This window comes from Anas platyrhynchos, chromosome 3 (genome assembly GCF_047663525.1).
Source record: "Anas platyrhynchos isolate ZD024472 breed Pekin duck chromosome 3, IASCAAS_PekinDuck_T2T, whole genome shotgun sequence".
In the NCBI taxonomy this organism is placed as follows: Eukaryota; Metazoa; Chordata; class Aves; order Anseriformes; family Anatidae; genus Anas; species Anas platyrhynchos.
In genome coordinates, this window is record NC_092589.1 from 21,108,796 (window position 1) to 21,135,331 (window position 26,536).

Below are 26,536 nucleotides of genomic sequence, written 5' to 3' on the forward strand. Positions count from 1 at the left end.
TAGCAGTGTGGATGAACAGCTAGATACCACAACGTGAGCACATCCAAAACGGAAGGGAGCCGACCACAACACAACAAAGGCAGCTGACTCAGAAAAGGAGGTCCTAAGAGGTTGGCCTGAAAAGTAAACTGCTGAGCTACATTCAAATGTGGCTTGAAATCTCATCTGGATGCCTAAATTCTCACACACACACCCTGTTTTTTTTTGTTTGTTTGTTTTTTTTTTTGGTGAAAAGAAAAATACCATCAGCACATCGAAAGAACTTTGCAGGAGTAATTTACGAAGTGACAACCTGACTACACCTTCCTGTCTATATTTTCATCCATCACCTTTCCCACATAGACTACCATATGACTTCATAAGCCATCAACCATACACAGGATTAACAATTACCTATTATTAACAAGAAATCCTTGTTGCAACAAGAATAGATGAATTAACAGCTGCTCTGTTAAGCTAACAGAAGCTCCTTAGTGAAAGGTCAATACTGAAGCCACGTTCTAGGTATCAAAGGCATATTCAGATCTCTGCATACTCATTATTTTCTCCTCTTTCTGCTGAATTTCTATATTCAACTGCCTGCTAGCTTGAAATTGCACTTTCACTTGAAGACACTGTGCAAATGTTACCTGTTTGAACTTGGGAATTGACTACCAACTTTGAGAAGGCTGCAGCTTCTCTACTGTCAAAAAGTGAAGGTAGATGGGATGAAATGGTTCTGGAAGTATTTTTCTCATGCCTTTGAAGTATAGTGAGCTTAATCACTCTGTCTACCTTGACACTAATTGCAGAAGGAAACCATATGCCTAACTTCTAGCCAGTGACATTTAGGGCATGGGAACCCCAACCCACTTCCAATTTTTGTTTCTATTTTGAAAGAATTCCAAGTTCTTTTTCTTTTATGAAGCTTAGACTCACTTCTTGTGCTGATGGAGTTGGTGGCCAAAGATAAAGCCAGCCTCTGAGCAGCTTGTGGTGTTGTGTCTTGCCTCCCTGCCCCCCAGTCCATCCTCCCAGATGGGCTCAGTGTCATGGGCTGCAAGTGCTTGGCATTTATCACCAGTTTCTAATGTCATCAGTGACCTAAAACAATTCCCTCAGCATTCAAATTATTTGCTAGTTCCAATTCAAATTTAAAACAAATTTACAGCACTGTCCCTGGAGGATATTTTGAGAACTGATTCATGCTTCTCTTCAGTCTAGTAGTCAGTTGATGTAAATTCGCATTCTCTTGAGTCCTGTGACACAACATTTATTACATCAGCAGCTTTCATATCCCTTTATAACATGCCATGTTACTAATACTGCAGTATGACTAATATACACCTTTCTAAATAGCTGCAAATTCTTTTTTGATTCAAATAAGTACACTTCTTTTGTTGACAGCTATTCCCAGTGGAGGCTTAACAGGAACTGAAAAAGGGCTACATTTCCATAGAATATATTCATTCAGCTCCAACCAAGTATATTGCAGGATTTGGGGAGCAAAGTTTACATCCGCTGCTAATAATTTAGCACTGGTGCTTTTATTCTGTTATCAATGAAGCCATCTCTGAGGCATGGAGAAATTACTCAGAAAAGACCACAAGAGAGGAGGATAAGGAACTCACCATAGGAAACAAGACATATTCTCGGAGGAAGTCATGAGATTCAAACTGATTATAGTCTCCAAAATCCGCTGGAAAAAACAACACAGTTACTCATTTTAGCACTTTCCACACATGTTAAGACCACACTCAGTCTTTGCACAGATGCTTAACTTCAAGTGGGCGAGTTTTCTCTGAAGCCACAACCCAGCACAAAGATTTCTGTTTGTACTTTAGCTTTTAACACAGAGGTCTGAAAATAAAGCGTTATTACTAGAGATCAAATAACAGCCAACAAGTAATTTTTCTCTTTTGTTCCTTTATATTATAGCCATTTGCAACGATTTACTATCAGACGTGCAAGACTGGGATATTCTGGTTTCTTTAAAATGGTACATGCTTTTACTTCTCTAAAATCCCCAAACCTGACCCTGACCAGACAAAAAAAAATTAACCTAGCTCTACTACAATTCTACATAATTGTAAGGAAGATGCTTACCAGCCTAGAAGGCTAAGATCAACTAGCCAATTATACTAAAAATTGCTGATAACCAACATGGCTGGGGGAGGGAGCGTGGGGAATAAGTCTTATCCTTCTGCAGCCAGTATAACAGCCCAGGCAATGTGTTAGTTTAATTGACTGGCCCTTCAGACTTTTCTACATTTTTCTGCCTCTTCTGTGTATCTTTGAGAGGTTTTCATCTGCATGACCACCTTCACTTCTAAGTCAGGCTGAGGATTCTTGTCTAAATGTCCTTGAAACTGCAGCATTTTGAAAATGCTTCCTAAAGGCTAAGCTACTTTAAACAAAAAAAAAAGTGTATATACGTATATATCTGTTAAATACACAACAACTTATATCAAAAGAATATCTTGCCTGGAGGTTTCTATTTTATATTAATTGAACTGGATCAAACGCCATCTACAAGATTCTCATATTATAGAAGCTGGAAATCCCCACCGTAAATCATATTAGCTAAACATTCTTTCAAAGCTTCTAGAGAACTTTACGTATTGCAGGATGCCAAAAATGCAGTTTCATTTTGTTTTCACCTCAGAGTTATGTTTTAACATAAACATAAAGAAATCAAAATGGACATGAAACAGACTCTGTAAGTTTAAAAGTAAGTATTTCAAGTATCTTCGTTTGCCTCACATGAAAAGGACAAAGGGAGTAACACAAGGTCATGAATAAAGCAAACAAGATTAGATGCAGGATCCTGATGCAATGGTCTTTGAAATATATTACATAGAAAATTCAGAATAATACTGACTGCTGCAAAATGTTATAAAGACTGACTAGCTCCCAAAGTCAGCAAAAAGCTGCAAGAAACAGGACCAGTGAAAAATATCCAGTGTCTATTTATCATTAACTTTAATGCTGGAAAAACTTAATTTACTCAGAGTGCAAGGCTTAGTATGGAATTTTGCATACACCATCTCCATTACTCATAAATATTTATATTTCAATATTTAATGGAAAATGTTTTTCCTTCAATTTTTAACCAAGCAATAAGATACTGTAACAGAACAACTACTGCCCTAAGAAAGATTTTCAAGAATATTAAAAAAAAAAAAGTGGTCGCTGATACCTTTCTAGAGAATAGTCAGGGGAGCTGGTGCAGACAGTACCTAGTGCCTTGGTTTTCACCTGTACCTACTATGTTCCCCCTCAATGTCAGAGATGAGCATGAGGATTAACTAAGATTCAGAAAGGCCTAAATGAAACCTAAGAAAGTCTTGTATTTACAACAAAACAGAAAACCAGATTTCAGTCACTGAATTTTAAGAGTCAAATTTTCAAATTTAACAATATTACTAGGGCATTTTATATCATAGAACCTGTAATTTTCAAGAATCAGATCTTCATGTTTGTTATTATATGTACATACTTGTCCTCCCTCTGTCCCACCCGTAACCAAAGAGAAGCGCCCAGTGCATGATTGCTGGAATTCTACTTTGAGCTCTCATAGTCACGGATAGCCTTAAATATATTTTCTGCAAACACAGGACTTCCTCCTTTACCCACATACATTACATGATCACCCTTTTATTGATGTCATTAGGAGGCTCGGAATAAAAATCATATTGTAAGAAGTAGTTTATTATTAATTTATAACTCATGTAACAATTATGGTCATGTGTTCTTTCATAATGCAGATAGCACTACACAGCAAAATGAGTTTTTAATTAAAGGCAAAATTAAAGCTGCTGCTGTGCTCTTTGATGTAACTCCATTTCAAACCAGAGAATGTGAAGTAAATTCATTACTGCAAAGTACTCTGTGGCTGGGGCTAGAACTGGAGTTTTGTTCGAATTCTCTAGCACGGCTTTAAGAAAAGGGAAAGTTGAACATTGTGATGCGGTCAACCAGGGAGAGATGCAGTCCCTCCCTGATGTTGTGAGTTTCACCAACAGCAGTCCACCTAGGCACTTAAGCCCACCTAAGTACAAACAAACAAACAAACAAACAACCTGGCTGTTGTGAACAGGAGTCATGCATGGCCTTAGTTAACACCCAGTCCATATCTAGAACAATTCCCCTACCCACCCCCAGCCCCCGAAAAAAAACACACAGTCCATGTTTGAAAATAGCTAGGCAGGTATCATCATCTTACCTTGCACTGCTAAACCAGCTAGTCGAATTCCCTGCTCCAATGAAGAACGCAGTCGGCCATCAAGAATATCCTTTTTCACTTGTAGGTAATATTGGTATCTACAAACCAGAAGAGAGAACAGATCAGAAAGGCAGTATGGATATATGTTTACAACTGAACAAGAGGCTGCTGAAAGCAAGAAAAACTCACCACAGACATGTCAGGCAGTTAAACAGCAGTCTGTGCCTGGTTTCAGAAGTTCCATGTCATCTACCAGGTATACGTGTGTTAGTGAAATAAAACAAAATGATCCCTACATTGGCAACTCTTCCAGGTATGAAAAGCAAAATAAAGTGTTCTAGTTTGTATTCCCTAGACCACACAGCAGAGGGACATCTGCTGGGACTACCTATACCCTCCATAAATTCTGCATAAATTATAGAAGACCATGTTTTAATCCATACAGAAAGAGGTTGTTCCATATCTTTTTTTTTTTCCTCCAGTGCCACCATTTGGATAGGAGAAACGGAATTTTAGCAATATACTCTTGCTGTCTGGCATAACTTTATAGCCCACATAGAAGTTTAATTGGCATCTCTCATCTATAAGGTTGACTTAGACACAAATCAAGCAAAACCAACCTCTAATGACACACTTGCTGATCCACAACTAATCACAAAGTAAACTATGTGAGTTTTAACCACAACGACAGAACTCACACATTTCAGTTTACATTTGGCAAGAGAGTAGGTGAGGACAAACAAGAAGCTTTCCACAAAAGCTTAACAAGTTACTGTCCCCATCTGTGCATCCCCTCCATCCACTGAACTGTATCAGACTCACAGCAGAGCTGACCAAAGCAGCAGGGATATGTACCAGTCCCTCTGGCATATCAGGTTAAAAATCAGTGGAGACAGCTTTGTTAACAGGCCACAACATTTTATTCTGCAGGCACTCACACATGTTTCATCATAATATCTGTGTTGGATGGACAGTAAAACCAGCAAGGGGCAAAACAGGCAGCTGAAAAAATTATAGCCACAAATGCAAGGACACCTTATCAGCCACCACCACGACAATAATTAAACTACAGTGATATAACAATCCAGTGTCCATCAGCTTAAAATTCTGGTGCAGGCATGAGTAACCCATCCTAGCTGAGATGAAACATTTCCTCCTCAGCCAACAAGCAACAACAGCTCAGCAAGCCGGAGCCCAAAGGCAGAGGTACTGCACCAGCATAGCCACAGTCTGTGTGCTCAGCCTCATGCACCCAAGCCTGACTTCCTGATAGGAACTGGTGTGCCTGGGACACCCAAGTTCAGAAATCCCCAAATCCATCAAAGGTATTTCTTAGCCTGTGACCAGACACATAAGTCTGGTGTGGCTGCACCAAGTTACAAGGTTACAGCTTCCTAACAAGTTTCTGCTCCCACTGGGAGCATGTCTGCTCACCCTCCCTAACCACAGGATATCCTGAGTTGGAAGGGACCCACAAGGATCACTCAGCCCAACTCCTGACTCCACATAGGACTGCCCAAAAAACAGACCATGTGTCTGACAGCATTGTGAGCTTCCTGAGCTCTGGAAGGCTTGGGGCTGTGACCACGGACCTGGGGAGCCTGTCCCAGTGCCCAACCACCCCCCTGGGTGCAGAACCCCCAGCCTGACCCTCCCCTGTCCCAGCTCCATGCTGTCCCCTCGGGTCCTGTCGCTGTCCCCAGAGAGCAGAGCTCAGCGCCTGCCCCTCCGCTCCCCTCCTGAGGGAGCTGCAGGCCGCCATGAGGCCTCCCCTCAGCCTGCTCTGCTCTGGGCTGAACAAACCCAGGGAACTCAGCTGCTCAAAACAGTATGGATTTTTAACTATCTACTTGAGCTAAAACAGATCACTCTGCAAGAACTGGGTTAAGAAAGAAGTTGTAGCCAAGCATGCCTGCCAGCCTCAGACTACAACCTCTGCAAAGGCACAGCAGTCAGACTGGGGGCAATAAGTGCCTAACCGGACTCAGCTGCAACCAGTTCACCATCTGACCTTAACCTTGGGCCTTTGGGAATAGCATATAAACAGTTCTTGTCATAATGATTTCATGTGCGTAAGTCACATTCCCAGAACCAAAGCAATTAACTTTTCCTTCCTGGAAGGGAGAACCACAACAACATCACCTGTGTTACAGGGATTGCACTGCCTTAACTATACCCCCAAAACGTTACTATTTAACTCTGTATAGAGGCACTAGAAAACACCCATGTGCTTCAAAAACAGCATAGTCCAAATCGTTCTTTGAGGGATATTAATCTAATACAGCATTTTACATTTTTCCTCAGTTAAGGCTTCTGTCAGTGATGAGATGCAGTAACTTGCCACTAGACAGCACCACCGCCCTGACCAGACCTGTCTTCTCAAGGTAGCAGCGCTGTACGTGGCTGCAAGTGTTGCAGTGCAGATGAATCCTCTCGATTAGAGGCCTGTGGATGTATCCTTAATACCTGAGAAGTTCTTTGAGTTCACAGTTTTTATGTGCACTTAAAAAGTTAATTGTTGGGTTACTCATTTTTAGGTTTCCTCTTCCCCTCTCCTCACCTCCCCCAAAAAGGGCTAAGAATATTTTCAGAGAAAAAATAATTTCATTTAAAATGCTTAGATTTGGCTTTCACACAGACTAATGAAGGTTAAAACTTCAGTCAATTTTTAAATTTGATGGTGAAAGGCAATGCAAAAAACATATTGCTTCTCTGATCCCTGTATTTCAGCCCCAGGCTTCACACTTGCTTGGTCCTGGAGAGGAGTCAACTTATTTGCAGTTCTTTGCAATGACTAAATCCCAATTCTGAAAATACTCACGCTTTCACGCGAGCTTAATGTAAATTGCTTTGTCAAGTATGCAGGTGAGTAAGTGTTTGCTGAATCTGGTGTTACAGACCTGTAATCTGAAAGCATGCTATTTATGGCAGTGGTACGTATATATGCATGAGTTGCACATTCTAGTTGGACAGAACAAAAATAGAACCTGCATCTGCCTTAAAGCTCTATATAGGTAGAACTATTGCTAAAACAAACACGAGACTACATGAAATCCAAAATAATGTAAAATCTAACCTAGACACCCTACCTCTATAGAAATCAAGAGTCTTACCAGCTTTAGTGAAGCCATGATTTCAACCGCAGTGCCCACAAAAATGTAGATAAGCCATGGTAAGGGTTATCTAAGTAACCATCATCAAAAACAGGACATCAATGCAGTTACTGTAGTACCCACTACTATGACGAAGACTTTGAAAAGGAACAGTGATGTGCTGTACCTGCAATCATAGGCTGCCAATGTTGTTCTAAGAATTTGTTTTAAGACAGCATGCAGCATCCACTTTATGAGAAAGATGCCATTTAAAGGTGTTCAACCCTGTGCTGGGAACAGGTCATGCTTAAAAATCTTAGCAGTGCTATTCTTTAATACTAAAGCACAATACTACATTTACTAACACTGCAGCAGAATAAAAGATTAGGATTTGTTATTACAGATTGTGGCTGCTTAAGACATGAACTGGAGTCACTAGTTCCACTGTCAAGGAAGAGGAGGAGCTGGGCTGTCACTGAATACCCTGGAGGAAGCTCTGCTTGAAGGCCACAATAGTTCTGAGAGCCACTGATTCATGGCTCAGTTGTGCTTTAAAACTGTGGTCAGGCTCTCTGCCCAGTCAACACAGAGCAGAAATTGGCCCATATTCTATCAAGGATTTGATGCTCCTCCACCTAAAATTATGTTAAACATTATTATTATGTCACTATGCTAGCTGAGACTACTCTTTGTTTGGATTGTAAAAGTATATCTGTAATTTGAAGGAAATCAAACGTTTTAAAAATGATTTGGCTATAGATTCACTGAGGAAAGCTGTTCATGAACAGCAGATAAAAACATGAATTTCATAAGCCTCCTATTAGGTGGTTTAGATGGGAAAGCATATGGAAACTGAACAAAAGAGAAGTTTGCAAACTGCACCCCCAACTAATAAAAGACAAGAAAATTAAGACTTACAAAGCTTTAATCACAGAGCCAGTCTGGCGTACTAGGGGAACACAAGACAGAAGAGAGAGTGCCACAGTCAAGTGGGTGGACAGCTGAAGTCTCTCACCTTCATTGCTCATTTCGGGTTAAAATTTTTTAGCAGAGCCTTTGTGTATTCAATATAATAAAGGCTACTACAGTTTGCCAGCTTGTAGTTAATTCCAAGGGGAATGGGAGTGGACAACAAGTCTGAACAAAGCTATAATTGTAAGGATATCATTTCCCACAACTCTATTTAGCCAACACAGAAAACATGAAGAGTATATTTGCATCTATTGCACTGAAAAGCATACTTTTTCTAAAGTAAATAAGCTGCAATTGGACAATTATGAGAAAATATTTGAACTCCAGAAGCAACATCTGCATTTTAGCAATATATACTACATCAGAGGGTAAAAAAACAAATAGTACTAGAAACATGAATAAGGGTACTGGTTTAAAATTTAATTACAAGACCCAGATTCAGACTCAGCTGCAGCTGTGTAAATCCAGAATAACTCCATTTGCCCATACAATTCTGCACAGACCTCCCAAGACCAGTTTCATGTTTGTTCTGCTGTCACTTAAAAAAAAAAAAAAAGTAGGAGTTCGTATAGAGTCACTGAATTTGTTGTACCCTTCAATCACCACTGATTATTTGATGTATAACCTCTGCTGCTCTTCTAAATATGCAGGAAATAACTGAGTTCATTCTACTGGTTTACATTCTCTTCCACAATGAATGCTTCAAACACTGAAAACTGTGCAGAACCTGGCCCAGTCAATAGTGGAAATGAGATCTGCATGGAGATATTAAAGGCTAGCCTACAACAGCAAGAGTAAGGGTTAGTTTTGCAGAGTAACTGTATTGGTACACTGCATCTTCACAACTTTTCTGCTATGAACTTCCACAAAGAATCAGAGTATAAATACTTCATCAATAATTATTCAATTTTATCAGACCTGGTTGCCTTAATAATCAAGCAATATCCAACTCTGCTAGGAAACATACAAAAAAAGGATAAAAAATGTCTATTGACCAAGGGATTTATAATCCATCTATTTCATACACACACACATGTATATACATTTATATAGAAGATAACAGACTAGAGATAGTAAGGATTAATGCTGTACTGATCAGTCTGGATTTTTGTTGTTTTTCCCTGATTTTAATTTCATTCTCTATATCACGTGAACAGGAAGGATTTGTAAAATACACATCTCTGGAGCAGCAGCTAACACTTTTTTAAAAACTTTTTAATTGGTCAGTGTGTTTTGCTGGAAACTTCAAGCTAGTACGTATAAATTCGTTACAATTTCAGCATCAATAAACTATTTATCTTGAGTATACCTGAAAATGCACAGAAGCACTGTTACCCATGAGTTACCCATGAGGTACAATTCCTTTAAAATTGTTTCTAATGATGCAATTACTGGCTTGACTAACTTTTTTTTTTTTTTTTTTAATAACTCATTAGGTGCCATTTTGGCATCAAGCCTATCTGTTGGATAACTGCATAGCTATGTAGTTTAACTTCTTTTCTGGAGGAAGAGAGAACTACGTTACTGTTTCATATGTCCAAAATAAGAACTCTTTAAGACTCAAAGGAAAGATTTTCCCATATGTGGTTTAGCTCAAGTCCTTCAGCTCTTTCCCAACTTAAAAAAAAAAAAAAAAAAAAAAAAAAAAAAGCAATTAGAGAAGAATATGATCATTTAAAATTAGGAACACAATAAAAGTCTCATTGAATCACAACAACGGCCCAACTCAGCTCGTTTGGGTTCATCTCAGAATGGTACTATGCTTCTGAACAGAGACTCTGCAATGTACAGTTATGCAATAATCTGCCCACAGGGGAAGCAATTTCTCCTGAACAGAGGACTTTTATCATGTACTAAAATTATTTTAAGCATTAGCTTTGATATTGATGCGCCTCTTGTTCGTCTTATACCTTAAAATCTTTCACAGTGTTGGCTTCAATACTATTTAGCAACAGGATTCCACAGATACTTACATGCTACATTTTAAAGAGAAATATTTTTAATTTAAACATGGTGTCTTTCAAATTTTAGATGAGCCAAATGACAGTTATTCACTGAGCAAGCGATGGAAGTAATTGATAAAAAATATTTTTATTTATCACATACCTGAGATGAGCAATACTTTAACTCTTACTGATTGCTTTTCTGAGAAAACCATGCTTTAAATAGTATTAATGATTATTAGCCTTGTTTTATAAATAGAAACTAAGCCACATAGCTGGTGAAGTAACTCATCTAAACTCATGCAGGAAACTAAGGCAGATTTTGTAGAGTTGGACTTTGTTCCCAAGACTCAGTCAAGAGCACGGTTTACTGGATATTGCTTATTTCATGCAAATCACTCAAGACACTGCAAAAAAAAATTTTTTTGACCACAAAATTGGACTACATTCTATAGGCCAAGAAAGAAGGAAATGGAGGCAGACAAGACCAGTCTTTTCAGATAAAACGTTCAGTATATTGGCAAAGCTGGTGTTTTGATTTCTGGGCTTGAGCATGCTGAAACACATTTAGATGCAAGGATTCAATCAGCACATCTTAATCTAAAGGCATTTTAAAAAAATATGTACATACATTGATGATGTCATTGACAGTAACACAGTAAGACAAAGTCTTGTCTTTGCCTTTCTAAAAAACTTAAGATGGTGTTGATAAACAGCTCGCTTCTCTGGAATTTCATCAACTTATCTCCCAGTGAAAGTCTGATTTTTCACAGTACTAAACAATAGCCATTCATCTGGGATTTGTGATGGAATATAAAAAGCTATGGCCGTGCTTCACTTCTAAAGAATAATATTTTTGGAAGAACATTACTGAAAACAAACCTGCCACACCCTGCAACAGACCTTCAGAAAGATCAGCAGACATGCCAGAAAAAGATGGGAAGGAGACGAAAGGGCCTTTGTCACACATGCAGAAGAATATTCCTTCAGAAGCGCAAACTGTCAATGCCAACAGTAAAAACACAGTCATAACAGTTTTTAGGGTAGGAACTCCTTGATCAAAACAACCCTACAAGGTAGGTCAAGGTTAGCTTCAGGTAAGTGAGCAATGAGATTGTTCAAAAGCAGCATCCAGCTGTCTACATCCTGGTTTCCTTCAGCAGCTGGGTGGAAAAGATGACGGAAACTAAAAATAAAATAAATGAAATACATGGAAAGATGTGTCATTCCTTTTTCCCCTTCCAAACGAGTTAGAACAATGCTGGGTTAGCATCATCTTCATGTCTTTGTAGGACTGAAAAAAGGAGGACAGATCAAAACAATTCATAACATCTACCTCCACATCTCTCAATCTGTCTCTAAAAGAGAAGAGTTTATAGCTGAATGAGAGAAGGGATTTTTGATAAAACAGGATAATTTCACAATGATTGGCATTTTATTTTGACACGCAATTTGTGAGCATAAGGACAAATAGCAGCTAGCACTGCTAGCTCTGCAAGTGTGCTAAGATACACAAAGTAAAGCTACCAGATCTGACCAGTTAAACTCCTACCACAGGCCAATACCTTTGTGGACGGTTAAGGTCCAGCTATGAAGTCAACTCCTGCCTAAGGATACTAGACCAGGAATACTTCTGCACATATAAGAACAGTCTGATCATAATTTTTCACTGCTTACTTGTTATTTTCCACTTTTGTTTTATCAGTTTACTCCTGAAAGGTTGTTCATTTGTTTGCATTCTCCATAGGGCAGTCTTAAAAAACTCACGTCTACCCCCAGCAATTACTTTAAATGGCTGGCAGAAGATTTAAAAAGTAAATGCAAAATATTTGCGTTTTAGGCGCGATTAGCTTTTTTCTGCTGTGAGTCATTCAACGAAGTGAAATTCCTGCAGCAAAATGGAGCATTCAAAAAACACAAGACTACTTGTGTTCTTTACGGAATATGGAAAATTGACATGGGATTGTTGAGGAAGGTAACTCATGCTTTATAACCTCCCACATATAAACAGGTGCTTTCAGGACAGCTTGCTATCAAAATATTGCAGCTCTCTGGCATGCAGTGTTAAATGGATGATGAGTGTAACTCTTCACGGCTAAACCCAAGATAACAGCATCATATTCAGTGTTCTTGTTGGCAGCAGAAGACTGACTAAATCTGGAGGTTGGTCCAGTGCTGGAGAAATCCCTTGGTCAGAGCTGAGGGAGGTGGGCAGGACCGCTAGGCACCATGCCGCCACTCTCAGGCCATGCCTTTGCTGTGGACGCCTTCTGCCTCCAGCCATCAGCTCTGTGCCCTGCCCCGGTGATAGAGTCCTTTGAGAGAAGGGAGCTCAGATATTAAGGAAATGCTCTGCAAGTGTTTTGTTTTTCCTGTCATTTCGTATGGACCACAAGCACTTACACGCTCCCAGGCCCTGTTGAGGCCTGCAGACATGACATGAGCCTTCCAAAACACGTACTTCTTTCTTGAAAGGCTTAGCCAGCAGATGCAGCTTTTTTATATCCACCAATTCCTCTGTATTTAAAAAGGAATCCCCCAACCGCAACAGGTCCATCCTCTGTCCTAGGATCCATACTTTTTGCTAACAGTGTATTATACTTTTTGGATACTCTGAGTTCAAATAAACCCACAAATATGAAGCCAAACCTTAAATAAAAAGGCCAGTAATAGCATGCTTTAGCAAGAAAGGAAGGCATGCCACAACCTGATCCTGATTTTCTGCCCTTGAACTCTTGAATTAATTATAACAAATTACAGGGAGCCCCACTACAATTTATAAGCACAATAAACTCCCTCACAACCACCTATAATTTTATCAGGGTTAATCCAAATACCTAAAGAATTATACAGTACAAAACTCCAGCATGCCTTTTAGAGTAAAAAATGTGGGAAGCCATATTCTCTTGCCTTACAAGTCCCATCTCTCAGCAAAGGCTAAGCTTGCTCTCTTCAAACTGGACTTCAAGGGAGTCAGGCCCTAAAGCATTCATCCTTAACAACGTCAGAGTGGGCTTGCAGAAATAAAGCAGAATTATCAAAATCATATGATGCACAGAAATCTATTGTTTAGTGCATTTTCAGCTGAAAAACAACATTCCATACAAGCACAAATATTACATGGAAATACTAGAATAAAACATTTGGAACTGAAGAGTTCATTAGCCACATTTCTTTAAACAATTTGCTGTATAGCCATCTGTTTTGTATTTTAAGCACATGCTTAAAATTTTATTCTTCAACATGGCAGTCGTATTGACTTCAGACTACTCACACAGTTAACCTTAACTGCATGCCCATGTCTCCTGAATTGAGACAAACACTTATTTGGCTACAGAGATCCAAAAGTTATGACAGAAGAAACACTTGCAGGCTTGACTTTGGTATTTGTTCCTTAAAAAAGGAACTGGAACCAATTCAGGTAGCTGAATTACCCAAGAGGCCAGACGTAGCAATACCACCTACTACTTTTAATACATACATGTATATCTTAAAGGCTGTTCATGAAGACCAGTATTCTCATCCTTACAGCCTATCCCCTGAAAAAAAAAAAAAAAAAAAAAAAAAAAAAAGCAAACAAAAAAAAAAAGAAGCAAAAACCCCACCACAGTAAGCAAACTGGGGGTAAGGAAGGATGCAAATTCCCATAATAATAGTAATACTGCAACAGAACCCAGATCTCTTCTTCATCAATAGGCTCCATACACAGAGCAATTATCAAAGCCTATGGAGAAAAATCCCTCTTGGCAGACTTTCTTCATGTTCTTCTGTGCAGGCTGCAAGAAAAAAAAATATCAGCCCTTGACTTTTTTTGTTATGTGTTTATTTATTTATTTATTTATTTATTTTTGCAACTGCAAACCAACAAGTTCTCACACAACTGCTGCCTACATCTTCACCTCCCTACTAACATGGTCCCCCCCCATTTCCAAATAGGATCCCAGGACTCTTTCTCCTCACTTTGGGCTCTGTGTGCCAGAGGCAGCTATTGCCCTGGTGGAGATACAGGACCCGAACCCTGGAGCTGTCAGGGCTTTCACAAGCCACTCGCTGACTCAGCAGCAAAACAGTTGGGGCACAAAGCTGCATCCCAAGAAGGCATGGAGCACACCACCCAGGAAGACACCACAGTGTAGAGCAGTGCTGCCAGCTGTCACCCTTCTGACTGACCTAGCCTCGAGCACCACCCCGCCTTTGCTGCAGGACATAAACCATGGTTCCAGCTATGTATTGGAGCTTCAACCACATACAGGCTCTCTCCCTGTACACATGTAAATATAATGTGCCCAATAATGTGACATTGCATGCAGCCTATGCACCATTTCCCAGTTAATTAGTAACATCCTAAAAATATGAAGTCCCACACAGAGAAAGTCATGCCCACAAATCCTTAGATGGCATGAAAGTAAAGGCAGCTGTGAAGATCCATTGCCACAAAACTGCAAAAACTGAAAAGATGAGCCATAGCTATGTATGGTGAAGACTACTAAACCTTATGGGGAAGAGAAGCACAAAAACCTGCCTTGGTCTGCCTAATTTGGAACCAGGAACAATTTCAGCATAAATGAGGTTAGACCCCAAATTGTTAATAAAGCTTAGATGTTACTGCCTTTACTCACACATATTGACTCAGTTCAAAACACACTGTTCCCTACCCTGAAAAGTATATGCAGCTAACCTTCAAGCTGTCTTCACTGTGGGAAAAGGTGGTTTAAGTTACATATGGAAGCAATATGAGTCAACGGTTTGAAAATTCTCCTGGTAGTCAGCCAGGTTAATGGCCAAGCAGGTTAGAATATCATGCTAAAAAAATGTGGTGAGTTAACTAGAACATTCACAAACTCTAACTCATATTCTGCAATACTGGAAATACATAGGTAAGTCTTTTTAAAACTGGGTTAAGTACAGACATAACTAAATCACTCTTTAGACACAAAGATGAAGATTCCTATATACCCCTTGCTTCCCTCCTCCTTTATATCAGTTGGAGTAATTACAACCTCCTGCATCCACCCTATAAATCCAGTCTCATTTTTGAATATATTTTAAAAATGTTCTTCTCCAGTAGAACTCTAAATTCAGGAATGACAGAAGTGCACTAGCCTTTTCTGGGTAAGCATACCTCTGTGCATTAATGCTAAAGTTGAACAGAACATATACCAGTGAACAACCTGTATGCATACATAAGCATCCGGGAAGCACATTACAAGATCAGTCTGCACGTGCAGGCCAGCATGCAAGTATACTCCACTGTTACTTTAGTCAAAGGAAAAATGAACACGTTCAAACTTCCAGAATGTGTGCTTAAACTGAACTTCAAATAAAGGCTCTGCTAGCTTGCAATGAAACCTTGTTCATGGATTTATGGAACTCATTTAAATACTGATGGTGGTTTTCTGTTGTTGTAAAACCTTTAGGTAATATTCCAATGTCACAAAATCAATATCCAAACAAAGGTCTATTGATTTTAGTGGAATTCTGCATTGGAAGGTGCTAAACTCCAGTCCATTCACTGTTGTCTTTTACAGTTATCTTCACTGGGAGTATGAAAAACTGTTTGAAATGAGGCACAATGAAGTTGACACCTATCTGTTGGGCCTTGAGTACAGTAGCTCATACTCCTATGCAATTATTATTGAAGCATCTACAATTAGTGCTTATGATCACCAGAAAACATGAAAAAACAGGTTATTTCCCTTTCTCAAATATCTTGGTGACTGTAGTGCTTTCAGAGGAATGGCTGAAAACAGGCACCCCACGTCTGCAAAACATGCAATAAAACCACGGCTGGGAAGTTAACGTCCCGGTGAACACAACCCCACAAAAGTGAAGGCAGCTCAGATAACAACGGGTAATGTTGCCAGAGAAATATGTGAATCATTGCCCTGTTGGGTGGGTAAAGTAGAATCACTTCATGAAACAAATAATTATTCTTTGTAAGTCTTCAAAAACAGCTGAAGATATCAAATGCAGAAGCAGCTGCCAAAGATAAAACAGCGGACCAGTAAACATCTCACTGCACAGGAATCTGCCATCTTCCGACACTGAGCCTTCTGCCAAATTCTTGTTGAGATTTTCAGCTGCATAAGGGCCCCCATGCAAATGCTTCTTTTAAACACATTCAGAGGCTTCAGGATTGTACTGACATCCAATTGCAGCTTTTAGCTTTCTACCCTGCCAGCAAGGGAAAAGACAGTAAAGGTATTCAGCTTCGTGAAAACGGGTGTGTTTCAAACTGGATTTCACGTGTTGCATCTCAGTGGTAGAGAAGGAATAAAGTTTGCTTCAGCTGTATGGCCATCAAAATTAAATAAATTTGACTGAAGTCTTGCAATGCTACCGTAACCACGATTTCTATTGCCTGCTGATAGTAACCCCAAACAAAAGCACAGGTCTGTTTGCTCTCAGGTTTCTGACCTGGATGACACTTTCTGATGCTGCAGCCAAATTTCAGACATCTACCTGAGACTCCTAAATAGGAGACCAGTGAGCTGCAGTTCCCTTTTCAACACAACCAGAAGAAAAAAGAATGAATCACCTGAAGAAAGTGATCCACAACAGAGGAATCCTGAATCATGCCCATTTCATCTGATTATACAGGAAGTCTAGAGCAACCTTTATTCTTGAGGCTTCACCAAGAGAAGCTACATGACTGCAGCTGCACCAGACTGTGTCGTGAAGACCTGAGGTGTAACGTCCTGTAGCAGTCTCCACTTCACTAAGGACAGTGCTAGCTACTGCAGTACATGGGAAGATAAACAGGGGAATAATAGTCCCAATCTGGGTAACATATTCATCTGTCAAAACCAGTGCCTTAAACTACACCGGGAGACAAGTCAGAAGCAGCATACCTGTCTGTGAGGTACACCATAATATTCACTGTATATACCATGCTACTTAATGAATGGGCAACCCCATTCTGCAATGATATGCATTGCTACTACACCTTAAGGGGGAAAAAGGCAGTTAAGCACTTTGCAACAGTCTAAATGACAAAGGCAGTGAGAAGCATAGTTCATGGATTAGAAGAGAAGGATCCCTTTCATCTTTATTTGAGGAGATGCATAAAGGCTGATGGGCACTTCTGTGACTCAAGCATCTGGGGATGACAAGTGCTTTCCATTTTTCCACTTCTCCTATTCCATCTCCCATAAAAAAAAAAAAGATTAACTAGAATTTGCCCCTCTCCCCACCCCCTTTTTTTTAAAAAAAAGGAAAGCAAAATCACTCCATTACAGTAGCTATCTCTATAGCAGTTACACTAAAATTTCACTTTAGAGGAAGAGAACAGACATTACATACTCAGTAATTCTCTGTATAACACTCAAGCTTCCCACTGTAAGCTGCAAGTGAAAAATTAAAAACAGATTTGCTGAACTAATGGATTCCCTTTTTTGTTCAAAAACATAACAAATAGCTTAAAAATATGCATAACACCTTCTCCCTGCAAAGTCTAGCTTAAGACATTAGTGCAGTAGAGGTCAGAACCAAGCTCTGAGAAGTTGGGCAGGGCCTTAGTATGGCAATCACAAATGAAGTGGATGATAAACTGTCCTTTATTAAAAACATTAAAAAATAACCATGCATCATTTGGCCTTTACTTTGAAGCAAATGTTCTTTCTACTTTATGGGCAACAATAATTTTTTTCCTCTTTCTTCTCCACAATTAAAGGAGCAAAGGGAAACAGTTCTAGTACCAGCACGCCACTTGTTTGATACTAGAGCTCCATAGGCTTGTTTATTTTCATAAAAGTGTATTAAAATATGGACTATTTTTAGGCTAGCAATTACTTCTTGCATTTATTCCATGCTACTACAAACCACGTCCTCTGCTCTGTGCTAACTGCCAGGTCAGAGGAATGCCTCTGCATAAAACATTTATATTGACATAACGTAACACACCCACAACACTGAATTGCATCCACTATCACACTTTCCTAGTACTTCCAAGCCCTAAATGTTCTTACCCATGGCCAATCCCACTGGGAGACATGACTAATAACACCTAGCAGCTCAGAATCAAGCCCTTGGATTCTGTTTGAGAACACTGGAAACACTGACAAGACAATTTAACAGATGCCCTGAAGTGCTGCAAGTTTTCCAGCACATAATACAGTCTTACCATTTGAAAACAGTATTGTCATTGCAAATTTTTTAATGCTGTAACTGTTGCATAGCAGAGCCAACGAAGTACATTGCTCCTGCTTCTGCTGCTATTTTTTAAGGTACAAGAAAACAATATAACTAGTTTTATTTCTTCTCAGTGCTTTTCCTGATGCCAATAATAAATGAAAGAACAAACAAAAAAATTAAAAGGCACTTCAGCTTTTTTTTTAAAAAGAAAAAAAAAACATTTACTTTCTGCATATGCACACTGAGAAAGAGTTACTTCACTCCCGAATTCAGTGACAGTTAATTTAGTTCAAATGACTTTCTCTTCATGCAACACAAAAAGTCACAAAGTCTAAACCAAAGGAGCAATTCTGCATGATAGGAAAGGAAAAAAAAAATCCCCACCTCTACTTGCTTTTATAGTTGCATCTATCTGTTCTAATGAGGGGAAGACAATACACTGACAACTTTCCAGTAACAAAAATTCATCCAAAATTACCCTGTTTAGAGTCATTCCAACAACCACCAGAGCAAAAGCTTCTTCACTAAAGTTTGCAAAATCTTCTCGACTGAAGCTCAGTCTTCATTTTAAAGAGAACAAGCTCCCTATCCATCGTGGTGATGACAGAGTGTTTTTTGTCTATTACAAGACATTAAGCTTGAATTTCAAGCCTACAAATCATTATTTCTGTTTAGAAATGAGATGATGACAAAACAAAATTCACTTTTTGCTTGCTCCTTTATATCTCAAAATCCTATCTTAACCTTGTAAGCTTCTTGGAAGCCAATAGCTAGCAGTAGGTTTCTTGTAGAGTGCTTCACAAGTAGATCTAGCTAGGCCACGTTGTTAACCAACTTCTCACAACTCCTCCAGCAGTGGAAGTAGAAGCCTTAGGAGAAGTATAGCACCCAAACTCTCTGCCCTCACAACAGCATGTGTTTAAGTCCTCCATAACATGCCCTACTGTGTATGCTCAGGTCTCCCTGTCCCAGGACTGTCTCCAGCCATCCACACTCTTCATCCTCTAGTAAGAGCAGCTCAGTGTGTGTTAGGGCCACACAGACTCAGCAAGTGCCTCCAACAACACATGTGTCTAAGAAGACAGAAGAGGAAGATGCTGAGTGCCTTATCCCAGGTGTGAATGCTTCTAGCAGTTGGCATGGAGGAATTCAAGCTCGTCTACCTAAGACCAAAAGAGGAAGCTCCAGCATGCTGTGTAAATGGTGGTATTTTTTTCTCTTTAAGGAGAGTAAAAACTCAAAATGTAACCTTTGTTGCCATTTAAAAGGGCCCAATAAACAGGTTAGAGAACTTCAAAAAGTGTCAGGTCTACTGAAATTGAATACAAACAGTTCCCATTAGAGGAGAGAGATGTAAGAACACGTGACTAAGCACCAGAACATAAAATAGGTATTATTTCCTCATGATCAGATGAAAATGTGGTGCTGCCTAATGCCAAGACATTCCTCTTACAACATTTCCAACCATCACCGCCGCGGCCTTCAAAACACAGTAAAGCAAGAATGTAGGCTGAAGTATCCAAGACTGTATTTATAGTTACGCAACGCTTTTTTAGCATTGCTACATATGTACTGCACAACCACACACATGAAAACACATTCACTTTCTGGTCTAAAAGCAAAGTATAATGTAATAGATTAGATCTAAGCATCAACAGCTTCTTAAAATATCTGGCACAAAGAGCTCAGCTTTCAATAATCAACACACAGAGAACAAGCTCCCCATTCACTGAAGAAAGTCAGCAGGGAGAAGGGTTTGCCCTCCTCAGCAAATTATTTTATAAACAGGGAATTAATGTTGAATCTTAGGTCTGCATTGAAGAAGCTCATATTTTTAAGTTAGAGTTCAAACATTTACTAAAATACACAGGAAAAAAAAAAAAAAAGCCCAAACCCCTCAACCAAGAATATTACTGAAAAGCAAAACAATGCATAATAATATGAACACAAGAAGACCTAAGCAAATACTGCACATTATTTGTTGTTGTCCTCTAAAAACATTAAAGCTAATTAAGTATCAGCTTGTTTACAAGGTAGGCAACAAGCCTAATGTGTGTTTTTTTATGCTGCAGTAGCCAGTAATATTGAAAAAAGTCTAATAATTAAAACAAAACAATAAAACCATCAAAGGAGCACCAAAATGCAAATATCCCAGACTGCCTAAGCCTGGGTGGCCACACCAGGCTCTTAACACTCATCCGGCTTGCAAGCAGTTGCAGAGCTGTTTGAGCTCTCTGGACAGTAGCTGGGGTGGCTGAGGGCTGCTGGCTGATCCCAAATTCCTGCAGCTGGAAGAAAAAGGCAGCCAGCGCTGCCAAATCACTGCAGAACCCATTCACAGAATTGTCCAAAAGAAGACATCTGGGATCCCCAGGGACTTAGGACTACCTCCACCTACCAGTGATGCCAAAAGTTAAGCCTTTCTCCCTGCCTTGCAAGATAAACTGGACTTCCAGTCAGAGACAATCGGGACCAAGATCTGTAGGGTCAGACAGGCTGGCAACTTCAAGCTAAACCAAAACAGGATTCAATTCCAGCAGACATTTTATCTCCCATAGGTTTACAAAATTTCAGATCCAGAGTTCCTGCTGCTTCCTCTGGGAGACCCCATCGCAATGAATTCCTGTGAATAAGACATTTATGTTGGTGCTTGTCCTAACTCTTTTACTTGGTTTCATGATACAGCACCATGCTCTTGTTCTTCAGTTTAAAGGAAAGCATCAGTTCTGCCACAAATAGATCAGTTTTCAGCCTATGCCATGCTCATAATTGTTCCCCACCACTACCCTGCAAACACTATCTAGCAATTTCACTTTCCAAGTCATTTACCTGAGGACAAAAAGTTTGAATCATGGGAAGAAATCATCTTCCATTTTGAAGGCCTGCCAACCCATCCTTTTCTGCTCATTTTATATACGACCTTCACGTATGGAAGCAATTGTCTTATTTCATGAAAGTTATTTAAAATTACAGTCCATGGACCCACAGCTCTAAAATAGGAACATGATGTATACAGTATAAATTTATATAATTATAGAGTTGGAAGCATTGTTAGAAGAGAAACTATACTGGCTCATGCTACACAAGGATCCAGCCCAACATAAGAAACAAAGAAAATCCACAGAGACCTAACCAGAAACAGTTAAAACCAGAAAGCCTGTGCTGATCATTAGTATCATATTTGTGTTGAAGCTAACAGTTATCTCAGCGAAGAGGAGCATCGTCCTTCCAGGTGGGTGGCCACAAAGCTTTTTCCCATGCCAAACGAGGGCTGTGTCGAGGCCTTTCCTAAGTAATGTGACCAGAGCTGCTCTGCAAGCACAGCACAGCTGATAGCACCTGCATGGTAGTTTAGACATTTCCCAGAAAAGAGGGCAATAGGAAACTGCTTGCATTCACTTCCCTGCAAGCTATACAGCCTGCTCCTGGATGATGTCTTTCCAATACAGCAGGCATACTCTTAAAATGTGCTGGGACAAAACACACCATAAACTCAAAATGACAAATGCTCTTGAGGAGGGACAAGTTTGGACAAGGCAGTAAGGCTTCCACTGTCTGAAAACCAAACTTTAAAACCAGACTTTTTAGCTTGGTTCCCCCAGTGATACTGAATGGTTGGATCTCCAGGTGCAAGAGACCACACTGGCCTTTTGTTTTTAAAATACTCCACCTTCCCACTTACCCCCACTTCTCACTCATCTGCCTACCCATCCAAATTAATCACATCTCTTCTCCTCCCATCCTGCATGGGATTTCTCTTCTTTTATATATATATAGTGTACACAAATATATACATATATGCATTTTAAAGTGTTGCTGAATTTTTAAGAACAATTGGGATTAAAAAAAATTCCTAAGGGTCTACCAAAGATGTATTAACAAGCACAACCACATAACCTGCCCCAACCCATCACTGCAAGCAAACACACTCAGGGCTGTCCTGAACAAGCCGTATGGTACACATCGTGTTGTTTTTCCTGACACACCATGATATACGAAGTGCTTATTTTGGACAATGGAGTCACCACCACAGTACTCAAAATCAACTACCATGAACTTGGAGGTACACACGGAGGCTTCTCCGACAGCCACAAGCTGGAGATGTGACCAAGCATGAAAAGCAAAGCAGTTTAATGTACTTTACTATCCTAACAGTCAAAAAGAGTTCCACATCACTGAGCCTGCCACAAAACCAGACTGGCACACGAGGATATGTTACCCAACCTTAACAGAGCAATTAAAAGCACCATTGGGGAAAAAAAAAAAAAAAGTGACTGGTACAAAAACTCATCTGACTGCACTTGTATTAAAACCTAACAACATATCAGGATGTGAAACTTTAGCTTGTTTAAAAGAAGTAAAGCAAAACAGACTAAAAGCAAAGATAAATGTCTCATCCACTTGAGCTTAAGAAGGACTTTTTTTGAGAGGAGGGAAATAACCTTGAGAAGAAGGAAAAGAAGTCCAGAGTTCAATAAAAAATAAAAATGGATTTGCCAGAACATTTTTCCCAGTAAATATGAAAGGGTCACACACCATATTCTTCCTCCCTGCTTTATCGTCAAGTGATTTACAAACTCACAGTCATAATTGTCTGTAGCTATGCATGACAAAACCAGTTGTTTTCAAACTCTTCACCTAGAAGTTGAAGGAAAAGTAAGAAATGGAAAGGTGGGGGATTATGAAGAAATATTTTCTTAAAAGATAAGCAGAAAAAAAAAAAAAAAAAACAGCTAGAAGAAATGTTGAAGAGAGGGATAAGTCGACAAAACAGAGGAAATTGTTCATTTAGCTAATGGAGGGTAAGTTCAAGGCTGATTTTTCACAGGCCCTCCAAAAAACAGGCTTGGCAGCCACAGACTAATTCTCCACCTGCAAACACATGAATGCAGGTGCAGTCATCCCATTCCAAACATTCAGTGCTTTCTTTCACTGAAAAGCTGCGCAGCATGCTCTTTGGGGAAAATGCAGAGCTGACAGCTGAAGCTGAGGCAAGCACCCAATGCAGCACGGTGCAAACGCTGGAGGACATCTCTTCCTACACTGACGTACCAGACTTGCCAGGCACAGTGCCACAGGTGCCCTGCCCACCCATTGCACTGAGACTGGGAGCTGCTCTTGTTTTGCACTATTATGTCCCACTCTGAAACAGTGCAAACCCCATCAGACATTATTAGGCACAGAGCACATAGTAAGACACGGAAATCTTCTTCCAAAAAAAAAAAATAAAAAAAAATAGAAGACACAGACCAAACTGCATCTTCGTTCCTGCACAGGAGGCTTAGCGGTATGATGTGTGAAGATTGAAGTAACATTTTAGTCCCCACAGTATCTCTGTTTTCCTTTGAAAATGTAAACAAAAAAAACATAGATGGACACAGATTGTTTGACACTGGTACAGAAAGCAGCACTGCACACACATTTTCAGAAAGCCACAAGAGTGTGGGGGTTCTCTGTTTTTGGAACAGGAGCACAGTGAAAGCACTCTTGTTTACTCTAGACACTGTACAAAGACTTACTTTTTTTAAATAGGTGGTTGAAAGGATGCCTCCCCTCTGAGGAGTTAGCAGAAAATAAAAGGCAGATTTATATTTCTAATCTATGCAAATATCTGCTCTACAGGGCATCACAAAGACTGCTTTATATCAGACAGTATGCAAATCCCAGGTGCCTTAAATATGCCAAAAGCATGTGCAGCATCTCCACCTGCGATGGCTGCTCACTCCAAGAACAGCTGGATGACTAAAAAGAGGTTATCTAAGTAGCCTGTAGAGCCTTCCATGAAAAATTCCTTTTGCTAATGTGCCAGCCCCTGTACTCCCAAACAAATGGCATCTGCTGTAGCTTCCACTAGATGATTTTTTTTTCTTAATTTGGCTTATTTGTTTTGGTTTATTTTATTTTATTTTATTTTTTTTAATTACTGTGATTATAAAATGGTGCAAGTTCTTTGATGCCTTAGAAAATGATCATGGGGCTACACTTCGTAATTCCCACTGGAAGATGTCTGTGGGACTGGGTGCAGGTAGGACGCTAGGATCAGAGGTGGAGGAGATGCTGGAGTCACTGGGATCTCAGAAGAGACAGGGGTATGATCAGAAGGTATGTACAAATGGGAGCCTCAACCCAAGATGAAAGAAACAAAAGAAACAGATCTCTACTGTTCTCTACTATAGGGAAACAAGAGGACCAGGGTGTGGAAAAAGGTCTTTTAGGAGAAGGCCCAGCACCAAGAGTATAATGGTATTACTCTGAGAGGAAGGCACGGCAATAATATTTTGTTAATTCTGCCAGGAAGAAGAGGCAGGTGGCTGCTTTTTGTATGTTTCCCAAAGATATCTGCCGGAAGCTTCCAACATAGGTCAGGAAACGCAGCTGTCCTGAGAAGCCTCACCACTTGCACGCAAAATCACTAGCCAAACAAGAGCTACTGTGTTACTGCCGCTTCTTACTCTGTCCCAGTGCTCCACTTAGCTTTGTCTGAGGAGAAAAAAAAAAAAACAAAAAAACATAAAACAAACAAAACCCTCACCACTGGTGTTTGCATCTTTAAGCAAGGAACAAATTAGTAAGCAAGCCACAGAGTCAGATGTGACCTGCTACAACAAATTGTGTGTTCCCCTGAATACCCCTTTTCCCCATCTTTTCCTGAAGGCCTCTGAGGTTGACTTCAAGGAGTTGTTAACTGAATAGACCACTCTGTCAGACTTGTTTTCACTTTTCTTTCCCAAGGATCCCACAGGCCCTTCTCTCCCACATTATCACAAATACCTCTTATGTCCTAACTACAGACGTCCCACAGAGCCAGGGCTGTGCCTGCAGTTTCACGACAGGCACCTGCAGCTCTGAAGGTCCTCAGTGAGCAGTTACACAGTGACCTAGAGAACCCACTCACCCACTCCATCACTCCACAGTCATCCACACCTTTGAAAGAAGACCATCGGGGCACAAACTACAATCCAAGAATTCCCATCTAAACATTAAAAAACACCTTTACTGTGAGGAAGACTAAAAAGTGGAACAGGTTGCCCAGACAAGTTATGAAGTTTCCTTCTAGAGATACTTAAAACTCAACATGGCACAGTCCTGAGCAGCCTTGCCTAGCTCTGAGCACGGGGCTTGGACTAGATGATCTCCAGAGACTTCATCCAACCTCAAACATCCTGTGGTTTGTGCTGCTACTCTTCTTTAGCTTCAGTGTGTCAGTCGACACTCTCACGTTGTACCTCAGATGGACGGTACTGACTAGTTACAAGTAGTCACTGGGCTACTAGTAAATTCCTCTCCCAGCATGTAACAGACGGACAGGTTTCCACAGTGTCTACTTGCCACACAGGGCTCAGAGCAGTGTTATTCTCATTTCTACATCCACGTTTGGCTTGTCCAATATAGGAAGTTACCAGCAAAACCATGAAAAGCTCCTGATCACTACCAACACCTGCAGGCAGCTAAAATCCAGGTGCCTACAAGCATTATGAGCATTTTAGAGCTTCCAAAAGCAAAGTGTACAGAAGTTACAATTTTATAAACAAACTCTTATGGCATCACCTAAATAGGAGTTGCTTTATTTGTACAAGGATTCCTCCTGTTAGTCCCAATCACCAACCAATAGCAGAACACAAAATGGTCCAAAGATTGTTTTGAAGAGTCACTCTTTCAAATAAAAGTGATAATGAAAGACTGCTTCAAGGCTCATGACCAACCCCACAGCAGAGCTCTTCTTGCTCAACAAAATTTAAGTCTTGGATCATTTCCCCTCTTCTCAACAACAGCACATTGGGTGTGGGGGCTACAGTCCCTGGAAGTAGGGCAAAATATTCAGCTCAGGACAAATCTTTCATAACCAGCTATCAAGCCACAGCCTATAACCCTACAGATCAGAGGCAGAGTAAACCATCTCAGTGAACTAATCCCTTGGTTTCTGAATACTTGTGGCCTATGCAAGTGTTTATTGAGGTATTCTCGGAAGATTTTTTGTCATTTCATCATAGGAACATTAGCCAATGCTGGAGTCTTCAATTAACTGAAAGCCTGGACTGAGAGATGGGTTTCACCACATCCAGGAAAGCTTGGAGTTAGAGATGTTTCCATCACGAAGAGCTTACACAGGTAACAGGTTCAACGCTAGCAGCACTGTCACTACTTTCGCAGCTTCAGCCTTTGGTGATGTTTTTGTTTTGAGGTTGGATTTA

The 26,536-nt window shown here is 40.0% G+C and overlaps 1 protein-coding gene across 2 annotated transcripts in view; it reads right to left on the bottom strand.

The window, feature by feature from the left end:
• Positions 1 to 26,536, bottom strand: part of PTPN14 (protein tyrosine phosphatase non-receptor type 14) — a 112,773-nt gene that overhangs the window by 36,471 nt on the left and 49,766 nt on the right. For both annotated transcript variants that reach the window (XM_027453722.3, XM_072035510.1), the window contains 2 exons: positions 4,205 to 4,302; positions 1,611 to 1,678 (listed from right to left, as the gene is read on the bottom strand). In XM_027453722.3, the coding sequence (XP_027309523.1) occupies positions 1,611 to 1,678; positions 4,205 to 4,302 (166 nt within the window). The remainder of the gene's footprint in view (positions 1 to 1,610; positions 1,679 to 4,204; positions 4,303 to 26,536) is intronic.